General features: G+C 45.1%; 1 protein-coding gene across 4 annotated transcripts in view; it reads right to left on the minus strand.

Moving 5' to 3' along the window:
* Positions 1 to 438: 438 nt before the first annotated feature.
* SLC41A2 (solute carrier family 41 member 2) overlaps positions 439 to 18,624 on the minus strand; it is a 140,688-nt gene continuing 122,502 nt past the window's right edge. For all 4 annotated transcript variants that reach the window (XM_055118466.1, XM_055118465.1, XM_055118464.1 and 1 more), the window contains exon 11: positions 439 to 6,389. In XM_055118466.1, coding sequence (XP_054974441.1) covers positions 6,204 to 6,389 — 186 coding nt within the window. In that variant the 3' untranslated portion in view covers positions 439 to 6,203. The remainder of the gene's footprint in view (positions 6,390 to 18,624) is intronic.

The following is an 18,624-nucleotide window of genomic DNA, read 5'->3' on the forward strand; positions in this document are numbered from 1 at the left end:
CTTGCCAAGGTTTTTGGACTTTACAATTATAATAATAATTATTATTATTATTATTATTATTATGTTTGAGAGACACATCCTGCAGTGTCCAGGGAGAGACACCACAGGGTATAAGGCTCCTGCTTTGCATGTGGCCAACCCCAGATTGACCCCCAGCACTCTATAATGGCTCCAGGAGTGATGGTAAGGTGTGAGCAGTCAGGAGTGGCCCCCAAACTGGAAAGCAGAGAGGAAGGGAGAGAGAGAGAGAGCCAGAGACGGAGAGGGAGCGAGAGTGAGAGCAAGAGTGAGAAAGAGAGAGAGAGAGAGAGAGGAGAGAGAAGGGGAGAGAGGGGAGGGAGAGAGAAAGAAAAAGAGGAGAGAGAGGGGGAGAGAGGAAAGAGAGAAGAGAGAGAGGAGAAAGAGAGAGGGAGAAGGAGAGGGAAGAAGAGGGAGAGGGAGAGACGGGAGGAGACAGGGGGAGGGGAAGGGAGAGAGAAAGAGAGGAGAGAGAGGAGGGGAGAGAGGGGGAGGAGAGAGAGAAAGAAAAAGAGGAGGGAGAGGGGGAGAGAGCAAAGAGAGGAGAGAGAGAAGAGAGAGAGAGAGAGAAGCTGTGTCAGTGGCCTCCACCATTTACTGGAGAGTCAGAACCACAAGTTAGGGGGCAGAGACGGGGCAGGGAGAGGGAGGACAGGGCAGATTTGTAACAAACCCAGTCCAGTCTGTAATAGGCTAAAGCAGGGCTCCGAGCCAGCGCTGGGGTCAAGTGTAGCCTGGAGAAAGAGCAGAGTCTGGGAATCAGCCCTGCTGGGAGGGCCGGCAGCATCCTCCTCCCTGCCAGGAGGGCTGACGGGGGCAGAACATACGCTCTTAGAGCCCACATTTATTCATGATTTCTTCTTCCTAATGCCCCGGTGCCATTAAGTACTCGAAGATTCCATTTTCGTAGACTATCCTCCTTCACTGGCAAGGATAAAAAGGAAGATCCTTTTTCAAAACACCATCATGATGCTCATTATGAAACAGAATGCAACCTAATTTTTTTGGAGCCCAAACAATGGTTAGATGCTAATTAGAGCCGGGGACCCATTGTCTGGGAAAGCAGGAGTCATAAAAGCACTTAAAAAATAAATATAAAAGGGACCTTTTTTACATGGAAAATTTAGAAAACGCAGGAGAGTTATGAAAGGGGACAAAAATCTCTAGAGCCACATCATCCAGTGGAAAGGGGTGATGTCAGGGTGATTTGGGGGTTGGCCTCAGGCCACTAACGTTCTGGACCCAGAGATTCCCAGTCTTGTCATGGAAGCGGTTCTGACTCATCAAAGGATGTCTAGAGTGAATTCACCGACAGCATAACATAATGTCACACATATACTTGATTGAGTCATGGCTTGAATGTTCAACCTCTTTTGGGGAGGAAATTGGGGACCACATCTGTGGTGCTCAAGGGATACCCTTGGCTCCGCACTCAGAGATCATTCCTGGTGGCGTTCAGGGGACCAGAGCGGGTGCCGGGGATGGAACTGAGATCCACTGCATACAAGGAAAACGCCTTCACCCCTGTCCTATCAGCCTTTTTTTCCAAGTGAAAAATGTCAAGCTTGAAGTTGCTGCATTGTCTGGTCTATTATCTCCGAACAGATTTCTGAAAAGTGGAGTGGGTCAGTAGGTCAAAGAGTCTTATTTTTTTTCAGGTAAAATATTTCAATGTGTGTGGTGCTGGGGTTCAGGCCCAGGTCCTCGCATATGCAAGGCAAGAATTTCTCTGCTAAACGACATCCCCAGAGAGCTGAGGTTCAGATCCCAGGGTGAGCAGTGCACTGTCGGGGCCTTAGTGCGCTGGACGCGTCCCACTTCTAACATCAGAGTTGCTCCAAATCAACCTGTCAGTCCTTTTGGCCCATGAGCACTGGAATTGGGACGGTCTGAGTCCTGGGACACCCCCCCAAGTGGTGTGAGTTTCTTTTATTTATTTATTTATTTATTTATTTATTTATTTATTTATTTATTTATTTATTCATTCATTCATTTAAATTTTTTATTAGAGAATCACTGTGATGTTGTTACAAACTTATGAACTTTTGTGTTTGCATTTCACTCATACAGTGATCGTTTACCCATCCCTCCACCAGTGCCCATTCTCCTCCACCAATGATCCCAGGATCCCTCCCATCTCCCCCAAGGCAGCTGGGAGTGGTCAATGTTGGAGAAGTGATTTTTAAGTGGATCTTCCCCTTGGGTATTGGAAATAAAAGTTTTGTAGTTGGGTTGGACTGGAGAATGAGAAATGATCAGGAGAGAAGGCATACCAAACAAGGAAATAATTGGCGAACTGAGAGAACAAGCAGAGAAGAGGGACTAGAAACTGAGGTGGAGGCGTGTCAACAGCTGAAGACTGAGGAGAATGGTTAGGAAGATGAGAACAGGCTGCTAAGGGTGTAGAAAAGCAAGCAGTAGGCAGCCTTTGGGGAAAGGCAAATGATGAGAGTATTTAAAGGACGAAGGACCCTCGGTCAAATACGGCTAGAGCTAATCCATCTAAAGATCTGTGGAAGCAATCTTGTTCTTCGTGAGACTCGCTTTGCTACTCAAGTGGAGGCAAGCACAGGCCGGAATTGACCAGAGCTGTCCAGGAAGTATTTAGGATTTATAGACTGATCTTAAGAATCCTAAGACTGGGGCTGGAGCATTAGCACAGCGGGTAGGGCGTTTGCCTTGCACTCGGCCAACCTGGGTTCGATTCCCAGCATCCCATATGGTCCCCTGAGCACGGCCAGGGGTAATTCCTGAGTGCAGAGCCAGGAGTAACCCCTGTGCATCACCGGGTGTGATCCAAAAAGCAAAAAAACAAAAACAAAAAAAAGAATCCTAAGACTGAGCCAAAGAGTTCTAAGCTTTAATAGTCAGGGGTGCTTAACTTTTTCAAGTTGTTTTTGGGGGGCCACACCTGACTGCACTCAGGGCTTACTCCTGACTCTGTGGTCAGGGCTCACTCCTGGCGGGGCTCAGAGGTCCATAAGTGGTGCCAGGCACTCGAGCTTGGGTGAATGCCTGACCCACTATACTCTCTCTCTCTCCAGCTCCTTGCTAGAGAAAATGTAGCAATGCAGTGGGCTGGCGGTCCAGGTATGATCAAAACCCAATATAGTGTACTCATAAATGCATCACATGTACATTGGTCATCCCAGACTATCCCGGGGTGAATTCCATACAGGGTCCATATTTGTCTAATTTATCAAAAAGACAGTACCACAACGCTGGATAAATATTTCTTAAATTTTATTCCTAGTTGTCAACAATTCAAAGATGACAGACACCTGTTATGAATGGGTATATTAAATCATTCATATAAGGTAAAGAAGCCCAATTACTAAAGACTTTTCAAAATGTACTTCATGTGCCTACATCATTGATCATCTACGATGTGAAATTTCCGATGTCTTCCCTGATATGTTACCGGAAGTTATAATTTATAAATTACAAAGGAAGTTTAATTTTGAAAAGAAAGTGATTGGTGGGCAAAATTAAGAAATGTGTGTTTCTTTTTAAAAAAAATTTGTATATAAAGTGATAAATTAGAGAATGGAATTTTTATACTAAATACTGCCACTTTATGAGACTCATAAATGACTTTTCTGGGTAAACGGAGTTTACTTTACTGACTGGAAACTGCAAAAGAGCTTTAAAAAGCATTAAATTATTTTAAAGGAATCTAGTCTTTTTATAAAATTTAATTCATCAGTAACTGATATTCCCCCCACTCCCCCCATTACATGCCTTTTAGACATTTTGGTGCTTTTAACAAGATTGGACAGCAAAGGAGAAATGAGACAGAACTCCAATTGGCCATCCTCTTTCTCAATCAACCTCTACAGAAAAGAACTATGTTGGGAAGAAAGAAGCAATGAAATGGTCTAAGACATAAGTCTTCATCTTTAGGCTACAGTTTTCCCGTCGATTTCCCTTGGTCTTTAGAAATGACAATCACTTAGAGTCGGACAGACTCACCATTGATCTTTCTTAAGTGGCGGCTTCCCTGTCTGACATCTGAAAGACAGAGCACCTCTCCATCCATCATTTGGCACTCCTGGTACCTCTATAAGCTCATGATGTGAGCACTGGCCTATCAGCACCAAGAGTTGCCTTCAGTCATAGCTTAGGGCATAGAGGCAGAAGTGGAACCTCTCTGAGCTTCTGTCCCCTCAGCCCCATACAACACGGAGCAGAATCTCCACCCGGCAGGTTTCACAGGTGCAACTGGGAGTCTTCCCCTCAGAGTGCGTATCTGAATGTGTCTGGAATTCGTAATGCACTCGGGTTGTTCATAAATAGCGATAACAATGTGGTTGGCCATGCATTTTTATGTAAAAAAATGAAAATAGAAATCATTGAGAAGTATAAATGCTTCTGAATCACAAAAGAAAATAAGTAATTAAGAGCCCCAAAGAAAATAAGTAATTTATAAATTCTTTACAATAAAAAAAATTCAAAGTAATGATTTCTGGATTTTTCTTAAATAAAAAAAATCTTTGCAACTAAATAGCCATCAACTTAACTTAATCATTCTTTCTTTTATAAGAATGTTCACTATGTGACATTATAACTCTCCAAAGGAGAAATTCTATAATTAGCTCAGCTCTCTGCTTCACAAACTTCTTTATAAAGCAGAAGAATGGAATAATTAAGGTTTAAAATAAGCAAAAATATATAACTCTAACCCACAGTCCCTTGATTTGAAAGAGCTGAATAGGAGGAACACTTACCCAATAAATGCATAAACAACCTACTGTTGACGTAACGTTTACACTAGCTCACAACTTAAACCATGAAGAGCGGAGGTAACGTGCCTTCTCTTCCCTTATTAGTGCAATTAGTGTCTGATGGTCTCGGGAGATGAACTGGATTCCTAAATATACTTATATGGCATCAAAATGCTTGCCTATGGGATAACCAAGGTTTTTGAAAATGCTCAGAATACAGATCCTAGCTTTAGAAAAATATCTGAGAAACACAAAAGACATTTCAGAAGACATGTGTTTCTGTCCAGGTCTGAACAGTGACTGAAGGAACCTCTCTTTTAAAATAGTGGGCCTGATGCTTTCAATAGGGCAAATCTATCATTTGGCTCATTCTAAGTCTTAAAATGAGCAATCTTATCACCTTCGCTATATTCAATGGCACTTTTTTTTTAAATAAGGAGAAAACAATTATAATACAGGTAATAAATACTAAATTCAGGGAAGGCAACACTTCTGGACTGAACGACAGATGCATTTCAATGCAATGTGTTTAAGAATGCCAGTATAATGCTGGTATTCTGGTAACACGAACTTTGCTACCAAAAATCCACCATGCGGTTCTCTATCGAAGGGTCCCCTCTGTGTGTGGCTGTCTCTCCCTCGCACACAAGTACATGCATTGTTTCTTGCATCACCCTCTCTCTATCAATGCAGTTCAGGCTAGCTTTTGATTTGGACGATCAAGTCTTTGAGAAAAAAATGCCAACGATCCTTTCAACACATCAGTGGTAAAAATACAACCCATTCCTCTTACTACAGATCTTTTAGGGTCATCCCATGTTTTAAAAATGGTAGCCTGCCACCAACTGTAAGAATTGAAGTTAAATTAGCATTGGCACAGGGAAAATCACAGGCACACATAAAAGGGAGGTTTATCATATGCCCAGCAGAACACAGTTCATTAGGAATGAGTAGCTGGTAACTTTATCTCAGATGGCAGAGAGGTGGGCTGAACTGAAACCATGAGAAGGTTGGCAGGCCCTTTCCTCTCCATGGTACACTTTGCAGGGAGGACACATCTATGAGACAAGAAATACTCAACTGGAACTCTCCCTCCAGCCTCGCATTTTGAGTGACACAATAAGAAAGCACATTTCTGACTTGTCTGGCTTAAAAACTGTTCACTGTAAACATCCTATAGGCTTTACTTCGTTGAAGGATTTCAGAGTTTGAGCTATCTAGGTCCCTGTCAAAGGACCATTTAGTCTAAGAAAAGTAGCACAAATATTGTTCATTCTATTTCCATTTTTTTTTTAAAAAAAAAAAACAACATTAAGGCCATTTAATTGAATCAGAGCCAACTGAAGAGGACCCTGGGCACAAGTTCAAACTACTGTTCTGAGATTTGCTGGGACACGACGCTGGAAGAGTCTGTCTTGTGTTTTCCTCCTTGGTCTCTTGAGAGCAGCGGGTGGGAGGGACTTAGTCTCCTACATCTCCATCTCGGTCGCCAATCAGCCAAAGGAAATGGAAACTCAAGGCTAGCAGAGCTGTCCCCAGCAGGTCGCCCAGGGCCGTGAGATAGGGGATGGAGAAGCTGTCCGGGTCCTTGCCTTTCCTCCAGAAGTGGTGCACCATCCAGTCGGCGATCCACAGCAAGGTGAACACCTGCAAGAGAGCACCAGAGATGACTCAGTGCCTGGGTGCAGGGCTGGTAAGTTCCGGTTCACGGAACCTGCCCTTACCCCCTGGCCTGACCAGGACCATAGAAAAAGTGACTGCCCCTGGCACCAGGCATGCTGGCATCCTGTATCCACGGCACTACGGACACTGATACGTGTTGAGAATCTCGTGTGGGTTCAAAGCAGATGTCCCAAGGATGGAACCGGACTTACAAAGGCAAAGCAATGAGTCATCCCAGCCCTGACACCACAACTGTGCTTATGATGCAAATGCCTTATAATCAGAAACAGAATTTTTTCCCTCCCATTTTCACCGGTTTGTCGATGCAGAAGAGGCTGAGAACATCATTCCTCTCTGAAAGAGAACAGCGGGATTCAAGGACCAAAAGATGCTTCATTGATGGGAACAATTTCTTTTCATGAGAAAAACACCAAAACTGTACAGCTCTGAAATGAAATCAAATTTTCTTCCGCTTCTCTAAATAACCTTAAGAATCCTCCGACTTAAGAGGATTGCAGATACTGCTAGATTTCAACGCTTTCTCTGTTGCAAAGCAGGGAGACAGAGAAAAGGAAATGATTTCACATTCTCTGGCTACAGGTATGGCATGTGAAATGAAGGTGGGGAAGTGCTGTTCATTGGCAAACACTACGGCAGCAGAGGGTTCCTAGTCTCTGAGATGGTCAGACTAGTAACCCAAAGGTTAGGGTACTCGGGACTGACTTGCTTGTACAGATTTAGGCACAGTGAGTCAAAATAATCTAAAAAGTTATTTTAAAGCTCTAGTGGCACAGCTTGTCTTTAGACACTGCAAATATGAAGACCCCATGAACCCTGGATTTTCAGGTCAGATGGAAGGTTTCCTTCAACCCACCCCGAGTAGGGAAGATTTGCTTATTTTCAACCTCTTGCAGCATTAAAGGAGATGTAAGATTTGCGTGGTTAACGATCCCTGGTATTAGATAACTTGGCCAGCGTAGCAGAGAGGCAAAAAGCACTTTTCTGCCCACTCGTTGACTGCGGATGATTAGTCTGACATCTCTGTTTCTTGGAATGAGCACTAACGGGGTACCTCCCTCATGAGAATACCATGAAGCCGAAGCCATCCAGTGCTGGGGACACAGTCCACTTTCGCTGGACGTCTGCTGTTAGCAGCTGTAACTGCTTTGCTGCTGTGACAATTCATGGCTTCTCCAGAAGCAGGGGCAGTTGAGAAGGGCAGTGAAGGGTCAACCCTCTGTGCAGAGGCTGCACCAATGCTTGTCACCAGCTCGGACAAGTAGGTGATGGCAGAGTGTTTGCCTGGATGTCAAACTGCTGTGAGCTGTAGTATAGCACCATGTTCGCAACTTTTTTTTTTTTTGGTCTTTTTGGGTCACACTCAGCATAGCTCAGGGGTTGGTTACTCCTGGCTCTGCACTCAGGAATTACTCCTGGAGGTGCTGGGGGTCCATATGGGATGCTGGGAATCAAACTCGGGTAGGCCACGTGCAAGGCAAACGCCCTCCCCGCTGTACTATCGCTCCCGCCCGTGTTCTCAACCTTTCTCCAGCCATGGCTCCCTACTGACCTTAGATGCATCCCTTGGTCTGTCCCTAATCTCGCCCCTGGCCCCCAGCAGACTAGTTCACTGGTCTCATGCTGTGTGTGACTCCCCATCAAGGTGATTTTCACCTGTTTCCCCTTATAATATTCTAATATCCCCCACTGAGTGGACACTTTTACAGGAAGAACAGCAGCTTGTCCACACAGAGAGATGGACACTTTTTCCAAAGGTGTGAACACTTTCACATGCTTATCAGAGAGATCCTGTGTTCCTTTGCATGACGTTGCTTCTCTATGGCAAAGACTAACTGGGCATCTTAGCAGGTTTTACCACAACAATCTGTTCTGCAAGTGCAGGAACCTCACCTGGAGTATTTACCAAGAGTTCCAGGGGCTGGAGCGGTAGTACAGCGAGTAAGGGGCTTGCCTTGCACACAGCCAACCGGGGTATGATCCCCAGCATCCCATATGGTTCCAAGCACCAATAGGAGTGATTCCCGAGTGCAGAGCCAGGGAGAATACCTGGGCATCGTTGAATGTGTCCCCCCCTCCCCAAACAAACAAAAAAAGAATTCCAGACCTGGAAGTTCAAAGATCTTGACTTGCCTCCAAAACAAGTGTCAATAAATAATAGTGAATGTGATGTGATTTCCAGTTCTGACACTTTTTGGCTATCTGACCAATCAAACTTGTGTTGGCCACATGCAAAGCAAGTGCCGTACCCACCATACTATCTCAACCCCCCCTTTTAAAAACAGGGGCTATTCCTTGTCCTGCCACAGAGGTGGGGTGGAGGGTATGGGGTGGGGGTGGTGAGAGGGATGCTGGGATCATTGGTGGTGGTGAATGGGCACTGGTGGAGGGATGGGTACTTGATCACTGTATGACTGAAACACAAGCACGAAAGTTTGTGAGTCTGTAACTGCACCTCACGGTGATTCACTAATATAAAATTAAAAAATAAAAATAAAAAACAGGTTATTCCTGGTGATACTCAGGGTCGCCAATGCCACACTTGGGGTGCTGGGGATGAAGGGTACACATCCCAGATGGAGCTTAGGTTCTCAAACATGTCAGGCATGTGTTCTACTGAGCTCTCCACACCCTTCCCCACCCCTACCCAGAAGACAGAGATTCTCCAAAAAAGGTTACAGAGAAACTTCTCTGTGACTGGAGTATACATGGAGATGCAAGAAAAGAGAAGTTGTCTGGCTGAATGAATGATGCGTGCAGGAGGCAATGTTCCTGCAGGGAATGAGGCTAGCTAACTCCTTCGGGAGAGGCAGGTTAGTAATAAATGAATCTATATATGAGCTGTTAAATAATAACAATATATTAAGTGTGCTGTGTGCAATTTACCAATTCCTTGTGTAACAACTGCCTAAAAGAAAGATTCCAAATGTTTCCAAATGTGCAGACGTTTCTAAACATATTTGGCTTACTGCCTGCTTTCTGGGGTGCAGGGTGGGGTGGGGGGAACCCAGTAGAAAAACCTTCTTCCTTTCAGTAAACAAACAGAAAGTGCCCCTGAACCTCCGCTGAGGTTCCTAACCCCACCAGGACCCTTGCATTGCCTTGTTCCAGACCCTCCAGGGGGCGCTGTTGCCCACGCCGGACCTCTGCCATCCGTCCGGGTCTCCTGCTTCCTCACCCATCCAGATGAGATTCATCTCCCAGATGACATCTCCCCTCAGCAACTCTCTCACTGCTCACAGTTCCACTGCCTGTAACTGGGAGTAGATGGGCAGAGAGGGAAAAGGGCAGTTCCCAGCCTAATTCCTCAGTCTCCTGGGGTGGGCTAGCTACGAAGATTCCACCTTCAGTGGAGCAGGATTACACAAACCTGATGGGAAAGATACACAGAAGCCCACTGAGCTCAGGGAGTGAAGACGGTGACACCCAGGGCTCAAACAGCACCAACCAGCTCTACAAACTCTCCGAGAATGACCTCGGGAACGCCACAGCGAGGGTGTTCCATGAGCTCAGAGAAACGATGGCACAGGCAGTCAGCAAGGCACAAGGAAGCATGAGTGGAAAAGAGGAAATTATGCTCAGAAGTGACAGAAATGACGGGTATGGGAGGTGATATAAAAAACCCAACAGAGTGCCTGGAGAGATAGCACATCGGATAGGGCGTTTGCCTTACACGCGGCCGACCCGGGTTCAAATCCCAGCATCCCATATGGTCCCCTGAGCATGGCCAGGGGTAATTCCTGAGTGAAGAGCCAGGAGTAATCCCTGTGCATCGCCAGGTGTGACCCAAAAAGCAAAAAAAAAAAAAAAAAAAAAAAAACCAAAAACCAAAAAACAAAAAAAAACCAACAGAAGTTCTGAGCAATAGGATAACAGCAGCTGAGAAGATGATCAAGAAGCATCAAGATGAGAGACAGGGGACCTTCAGAAGACAACAGAAGATGGAAAAGAATCTGAAAAAAAAAAAAAGTGGGTCCGTGTATGGAAAGGCAGATGCCCCTCTCACTGGTCCCTCTAGTGACTGCTTTAAGAAAGTAAAAGCCCACCATATGTATATGTGGGCTGGAGTGATAGCACAGCAGGTAGGGTGTTTGCCTTGCACGCGACGACCTGGATTCGACTCCTCCGTCCCTCTCAGTGAGTCTGGCAAGCTACCGAGAGTATCCTGCCTGCATGGCAGAGCCGGCAAGCTATCTGTGACATATTTGATATGCCAAAAACAGTAACAACAAGTCTCACAATGGAGACGTTACTGGTGCCCGCTCGAGCAAATTAATGAACAACGGGATGAGAGTGCTACGTTGCATATGCACTATATTTTACATACTACTTTCTAACAAATACCTTTTATAATATATAAAGAAAATCATGCTGGACCGGAGTAATGTTACAGTGACTAGGCATTGGCCTTGCATGTGGTCAGCCCGGGTCCAGTCACTGGCATCCCCTGTGGTCCCCTGAACCCACTAGAGAGATCTCTGAGCGCAGAGCCAAGAGCAAGCCCTGGGCACTGCTGGATGTGGCCCAGAAACACAGAGACAAGCATAAAAACCAAAAACCCCAGAACCCAATCACGCTTATTTAGGGGGCAAGTATCTTCAGACTGCAGAAACGAACAGAGATTCATATACTGAATAGTTAGAATCACAGAGAACTCCAGTTCCCAAGGAAAAGAAATGACCCAATAAAAAAAAAGGAAAGGAAATGTGAAGCACCAATAAACCGATGAAAGAAATACAACTTCATGCAACTATTAAAGGAATGCCCTAAAACCACAGTGAGCTCCATTTCATACCCATCTGGCAAAACTCTGCCTTAAAAGAGCAACGATAGTGAACATATTTTTTTACGTGGCCATTAACAGGGCCACGGAGTGTTCCGACAAGCTCCCATGAATAAGCTGACTTCCTTTAGCATAGAAACGGCCCAACTCCACGGCTAATCTCGGGGAGAAGTCTAGCTGCTGGATCATCCCAGTTCCACAGCTCTCGGAGTGGACAGCCACACACGTGGCCAGGCAAGACATCCATGTTTCACAGTTCTGACAGCCCAGGAACTTTGATGGAAAAGTGGCATAGAAGCCTACTAAGCTCAATGAGCAAAAAAACAATACACAGAAGGCTCAACTAGCACCCAAAAAAAGCTCAGTAAATTCTTAGACAATGACTTTAGTAACACCACTGTGAGATATGCATTGTCACACTGTATCACTGTCACTGTCACTATCATCCCATTGTTCATCGATTTGTTCGAGCGGGCACCAGTAACGTCTCTCATTGAGAGACTTATTGTTACTATTTTTGGCATATCAAATATGCACAGGTAGCTTGCCAGGCTCTGCCGCTCGGGCTTGATACTCTCGGTAGCTTGCCGGGCTCTCCGAGAGGGGCGGAGGAATCGAACTTGGGTCAGCGGCGTGAAAGGCGAATGCCCAACCGCTGTGCTATTGCTCCAGCCCATGCATTGTTACAATGCAATATAAATTATGTTGTGCCTGTGCAGGGGGCAAGTTGCGTGGGAAACTGGGACACGGACGGAGGGCAGGTCACACTGGTGGTGGGGCTGGCGCTGGAACTTGGAACACTTTAACAACTTGAGACTTGAACAACTGTATTATGAACAACTTTGTCAATCACTGTGTCTCAATAAAGTTTCAGACATTTGAAAAAAAAAGAAAAAAAGGAAGACCCGCTGCTCTGAGGTGGAGCAGTGCTGTAGTCTATGGCGCAAGGCCACACATGTGTGTTCTTCTCTATCAGCACATGATTTTTACACAGGTGGTGGGGCTTGGACATCGGCACGTCTCCTTCCTTCTGAGAGCAATTTCATGATACCTATTAAGCTCAACTGGTGCGCATGTTTTTTTTGTTCTTGTTTTTTGCTTTTTGGGTCACACCCAGCGATGCTCAGGGGTTACTCCTGGCTCTGCATTCAGGAATTACTCCTGGCGGTGCTTGGGGGACCATATGGGATGCCGGGGATCGAACCCGGGTCGGCCACATGCAAGACAAACGCCCTAGCCACTGTGCTATATCACTCCAGCCCTCAACTGGTGCGCATGTTAATTTAGCCTTTACACCAAGAAGTAACTTTCCCCTTTTGCCACATAGGTAAAAGCATAAACCTGTTCCCAGCTAAAAAAAAGAAAAAAAGAGTCTGGATTTCCATTGGCCTTGGGCCCCCTGTAGCCGCCCGAAACACTGAGAAGACTCTAAGCATGGGTGTTGTTCTGAAGTTCTACACCTAGAGCCTAGAGAAATGTGAAACCATACCTAGGGCCCCATTTTTATACACATATATCTCACTGCATCACTGCAATCACTATCATCCTATTGCTCATTGATTTGCTTGAGCAGGTACCACTAACATTTCCATTGTGAGACTTATTATTACTGTTTTTGGCATATTGGATATGCTATATTATATATATACATATATACATATACATATATATATATATATATATATATATATATATATCAAGCTCTGGGGCTGGAGGGGTAGTCCAGTGTGTAGGGCACTTGCTTTACATATGGCTGACCTGTGTTGGATTCTGGCTGTTAGGTGTGCCCCCCACCCGAAATAAAAAAAAAATAAATTCTTAAAAAAGAACATAAACCAAGATCTGGAAGTAACCTAAAATGTCAGCTAACAGCAGCATGGCGCCGTGAGCTCAGGCCATGCAGCTGAACACGGTATAGAAGGTTCAATGAATGAAAAAGCAACATGAATCAATGAGTCGGTCTCCACGGCCTAAGACTAAATAAAAAAGAACAGAAGACAAAGTGTACGATTCTAATAATAAGGCTCACGGATCCAAGAGGCCATAAAAATGTCATTTCTACATACGTCCAAGGCAGCCATGTAAAAACACGCATGTTGGCTCGAGACCAGCCTGGAAGGCTGACAACTGCTGAGAGGGAATGAAAAGGAGACCAGGGGAGAGGGCGGGATGCCCTGCAGGGCGCACGCCACAGGTGGCCCGGCCTGGTCCGCACTGATCACGCCAGGGCTACCCTAACTCTTCAGAACAAGCGTCCACATGCTCTCACTGTCCTCCCCGGGGAATGTCTCCTGGAGACACCGAATGGACTGAGCCAGGAGGCGAGGGCAGGAGAGCCCAGAGGCACTGGCTAAGAACGGGAGTCATTTAAACTGTGGGTTGCAGGAGCCCAACGCCCCAGGGAGGAGCTTAGCTATCCCCTCTCAGAAGTTCCCACTTGACCGTCGATGGCGTCAACTCCAGCAGTAAAGCACCGCCTCCCCGCCACCTCCCGCTTCCAATCTCCTAACCCCGCCAGGCCTGTCTCGGCACTGGGAAACAGGGAAAATAACCCCTCCTCATGAGCACGGTGATGGACGGGTGTGGGACACTCAGGACTGGGCTTGGCACCGGGAGAGTGTGAGCACAGCGGCTGTGGTTGAAGAGAACGAATGAGTCAGACAAGAATGAACAACCCTACGACGTCCCAGCGGCGGCTCCAACCACTTTTCCACCTGGGAGACAAAATCTGGAGGAAAGCAACTTGCCGTCTGGAACTCTGTGCCTGTTGAACTGATGGATGCTGGGGTTGAGGGCAAACGGAAGGCAGCCGAAGACATTTTTGGGCAGGGAGAGCCCACAGCGCCAGGGGACTCGGGTTTGAGCTGGCACCACAAGGCCAGCCCCACCCCTGGCACTGTTGGGTGTTGCCCCAGAGGCCTTCCAGCTCCGCAGGGTCAAAGCCGTTCTCTGGCTGGCCAGAAGAAATGACCAAATCAAGGCACCAGCAGCATTACGCCTTGATTATTCCACGGCCTCGGAACCAGGGACCTAAACTTGAAAGGTCCTTGGCATATAGGCCCGGCCTCTCAGCTCTCTGAGAAAACGCAGGGTTCTTTGTGCTTTTTTGGTTTTGTTTTGTTACGTTTGGTCGCACCCGGCGATGCACAGGGGTTACTCCAGGCTCCGCACTCAGGAGTTACTCCTGGTGGTGCACGAGGGACCATATGGGATGCTGGGACTCGAACCCGGATCTGCCGCGTGCAAGGCAAACGCCCTACCCACTGTGCTATCACCCACATGGGGCTCTTTGAAATGGACGTGTCTGGCTTCTGTGGGTTCCAGCTCTCAAGCACCAGGGGGGAAAAATGTGCTGTCATACCCCAATCCCATGACTGCCCTCCTCACCCCTGCGATTCTCTCCCTCCCCTGCCAGCCTTCTCCCAGTTATGGGACTTACTTAAATTCCCTTCCCAAGTCATTTATTTCTGAACGTTCTACGATGACTTAAAATCCAAGCAGTTTCAAATGAATTGATTTTTTCCCCCCTCTTTTGCGGGCAAACCAAAGCTATCAGTGACTCCGTGGAATGCTGCATATAATGGATTATGAGGGCACCGTCAGTATCAGGTTCTCCTCCTTGCAGCATACTTTATTTTAAAACGAAATGGCTATTCCAGGAATGCATGCTTTTCACTGGAAAAACACATCGAAAAGCAAACCCAGGGCAGACTGTTTTCACACCGTCTGTTTGTTTTTTATGAAATATGCATAGCTCCTTTAGGTAAATAGACCTCCTGAAAAGGCAACTTTGTCATCCCCGCTAATTATGCATGTTCGAGATGTGCTGCTTGGGATTTAAATAAATATATGAAGTACAAGAATATGTATTTGCTTTGGATGATATTGATTCTTTAGGCCAGCTTCTTCTTTAAGCTAGAATGAACACGGCCACGCTTTCCCATGCTACATTCCCTCAATGCCCCAACGGCAAGTAGCAGTCTTGTATATCGAGTGAGGAGAGACACTTCTTTAGAGGAGGAATCGCTTAGAAATATGCTACAAATAAACACCAGGAGCAGCAAATTAGGGCCATCCTTCCCAAACCCTCACTTTCAGGACATTAAATTCATCCCGCCTATAAAAATATGCTCCCTTGACCCAGTTTCTAGACTAAAAACACTGCTCATTAAAATCCTGTATTTAAATTCATGCTAGGAAGACTTTATCCTAAATTAATCTACTCTTGATGATTCCAATGAAAGTGTCTTTTCTACAGCCTGAACTATTTTTGTGAGGTTGTTGGCGGGGGAAGGATGGAACAAAGATGAACCTTCTTTTAAGAGGGAAGCCACATAGTCACCAAACTCCCAAGAAATCCACTGCACACACACACACACACACACACACACACACACACACACACAAATAGTAAAAGCCCCAAAGTCTCGGGTTTGTGGTTCAGTGAGAGTGCCTTCTGCACGGCCACGTGAGGCTGAGTGTTCAAACCCCTGCACTGCTTCACACTACTGACTGTGACCCAGACTCCGCCGGTCTGAGCTCACTATCACAACCAGGTCAGTGAGCGACCTGAGTATATCGCAACATCAACAACGGAGGCCAAGGAGAGGGGGAAACGGTGGAGGCCTTCTGTCCGAAAGAAACTTTCAGAATGCTTTCTAGGAGACACACAACAGGCATAGCTCTCAAATTAGTTTTGGTTCTTTCTTTTTGGGTCATACCCGGTGATCCACAGGGTTACTCCTGGCTTTACACTCAGGAATTACTCCTGGAGGTGCTCAAGGGAACCCTACGGGATGCTGGAAATCGAACCCGGGTCAGCCATGTGCAAGGCAAATGCCCTACCCGCTGTGCTATTGCTTCAGCCCCTCATATTAGTTTTATTTTAAATTTTTTTAATTTCTAAATTTTTGCTTTTTTTGGGTCACATCCGGCGATGCACAGGGGTTACTCCTGGCTCATGCACTCAGGAATTACCCCTAGCAGTGCTCAGGGGATCATATGGGATGCTGGGAATTGAACCCTGGTCGGCCATGTGCAAGCCAAATAAATGCCCTACCTGCTGTGCTATCGCTCCAGCCCCTCATATTAGTTTTAAAAGGCAAACACTATATCCTAAAAAAGTGGATAAAAAAATCTAGAGAATTCACACACACACGTCAGAAAATGCAAGACTAACCATTACAATACAAATGAATATTAATACTGGGCAAAAGAAAGCCAAATACATATTCAATAGGAATCTACTTTTATAAATTTCAGAGCCATGCTAAGTTAAAGAGTATTATGTAGGTATCCAAATATACACAGCAAAATCATAAGAAAATACTTGTTAGCCACACCGTATGAATCAATTTGCTCTGTGGAGGAACACAGGGGAAAACATTATTGCTGGCCAGTTATAATTCTTACACTGAATGGCAGCATATGGTCATTCATTGTATCTTCTTTCTACCTTGTGAATGTGATCATTGCTTATGTATTCACTATTTAATACAGTTAAAATTTTTATTTTTTTAAAACATTTTTAAATGTAAAAATAATTTGTGAAACACTTGTTTTGTCACGGTGATTATGATAAGGTTCACAAATTTTCTAAGTGCAATTTAATTAGTTAAAAATTTTAAATATAAAATTTGGTTATATTGATCATTCCCCCACTTTTTTTTTTTTGACCATACCCAGAAGTTCTCTTGGCTCTGTGCTCTGTACTCCAGGTAGGCTTGAGGGACCATCGGGGTACCAGAGGTCAAAGCAAGTTCAGCCACATACCAAGCACGTGCCCTACCCACTGTACTATCTCTCCAACCTCTGATCATTTCCTTTATGTGACCATGCCATTCTCTTCCAATAATGCAAGGTACCCATCATAGCTGGACTGGAGTGATAGCACAGTGATAGGGCGTTTGCCTTGCACGAGGATGACCCAGTTCGATTCCTCCACCCCTCTTGAAGAGCCCGGCAAGCAACCAAGAGTATCTTGCCCGCACGGCAGAGCCTGGTATACCCGTGGCGTATTCAATATGCCAAAAACAGTAACAACAAGTCTCAAAATGGAGATGCTACCGGTGCCCACTTGAGCAAATCAATAAGCAACGGGATGACAGTGACAGTGACAGTGACCCATCATAGCTAATATCACTTAACATAAGTTCATGACAACCTGAGACATCAAGAAAAATGTCAAACAAGTCAGAAGATTCTAATTTCTAGCAAGCTAAAGGAAACAATATGGAAAATGGCATATAGTAACAGCTGTAAGAAACTGACATTTACTGATTGTTCTGGTATACATTAAGAAGACTGGTTTAAAACTGATCAATTTTCTTAGTGTGCAGCAGGAAGCCATGGAAGTGAAAGATGGGAAGGATGCAGAGCACGTTCCCTGGTCCCCTTAGGAGACCCCTCACCTCTGCCGAGAACGCTTTGAAGCAGGAGGGCTTTCTTTAGGTTACCCAGGCAAACATTTCAATGGAGAAAAGGATATCCCTTCACTAGACGTTGTCTTTCCAATATAAGTCTGACTTCAGAAAGCACATAATAAGTATTTTGAATATAGCCCTCAAGTTACTGGTGGGGGGGTCTTTGAGTATGAGAATTATAGGCAACTTGACGACGATGAATAATTGTTGAATTGTGACAAGAAAAAAACAAAACCTAAGAAATGCAAAAGATCCTTATGAAACAAGGACCTTTCCTCACATGCGCTTGAGAGAGAAATCTGTTTCTTCATTTCACAAGGTGACATATGGTCTCAGAAAACAGACTTTAAACTATCGCTTTGACTCTACAGAAATTGAGTAGTAGATATTGTTAGAAATGGAACTACCTGAAAAAAAGAAAAGAAAAGAAACGATCTGAAATACAATTTGACTGCAGGTAAATTGAAGAAAACAACTCCCTAAAAAAGACATCTCACTGCAGGGTGGGGGTGGGGGTGGGGTTAGGGGTGTGGGAGATTAACTGGGGACATTGGTGGTGGAAAATGTAGACTGGTGAAGGGATAGATGTTGGAACACTGTATGACTGAAACACAGTCATGAATAACTTTGTAACTGTGTATCTCACAGTGATTCAATTTTAAAAAGCTTTTTTTTTTTAAAGACAACTGATTGACAGAAGGAAGAGATAAAGAAATAACTGAGTAATTTGAACCCTAGGAAATAGACTTTTTTAAAAAATAAGGGTCAAAAGTCATTGGTTAGGGACTGAATATAGAGAAAAGCAGCAAACAGCACTGGACATTCAAAAGCAAGGAGCATCATTAACCTAATATCTCAGAAAAAGCAACAAGAAGAAGTGACACATGCAAAAGCTCCACAAATAATCAAGCTGGACTTGCATAGGATTTGAGAGACAGACTCACATTGGATTCATTAATGTAATTATTGCTGCTGCTGAAATGCTACCACAATGACT

This window comes from Sorex araneus, chromosome 10, assembly GCF_027595985.1.
Source record: "Sorex araneus isolate mSorAra2 chromosome 10, mSorAra2.pri, whole genome shotgun sequence".
NCBI lineage: Eukaryota > Metazoa > Chordata > Mammalia > Eulipotyphla > Soricidae > Sorex > Sorex araneus.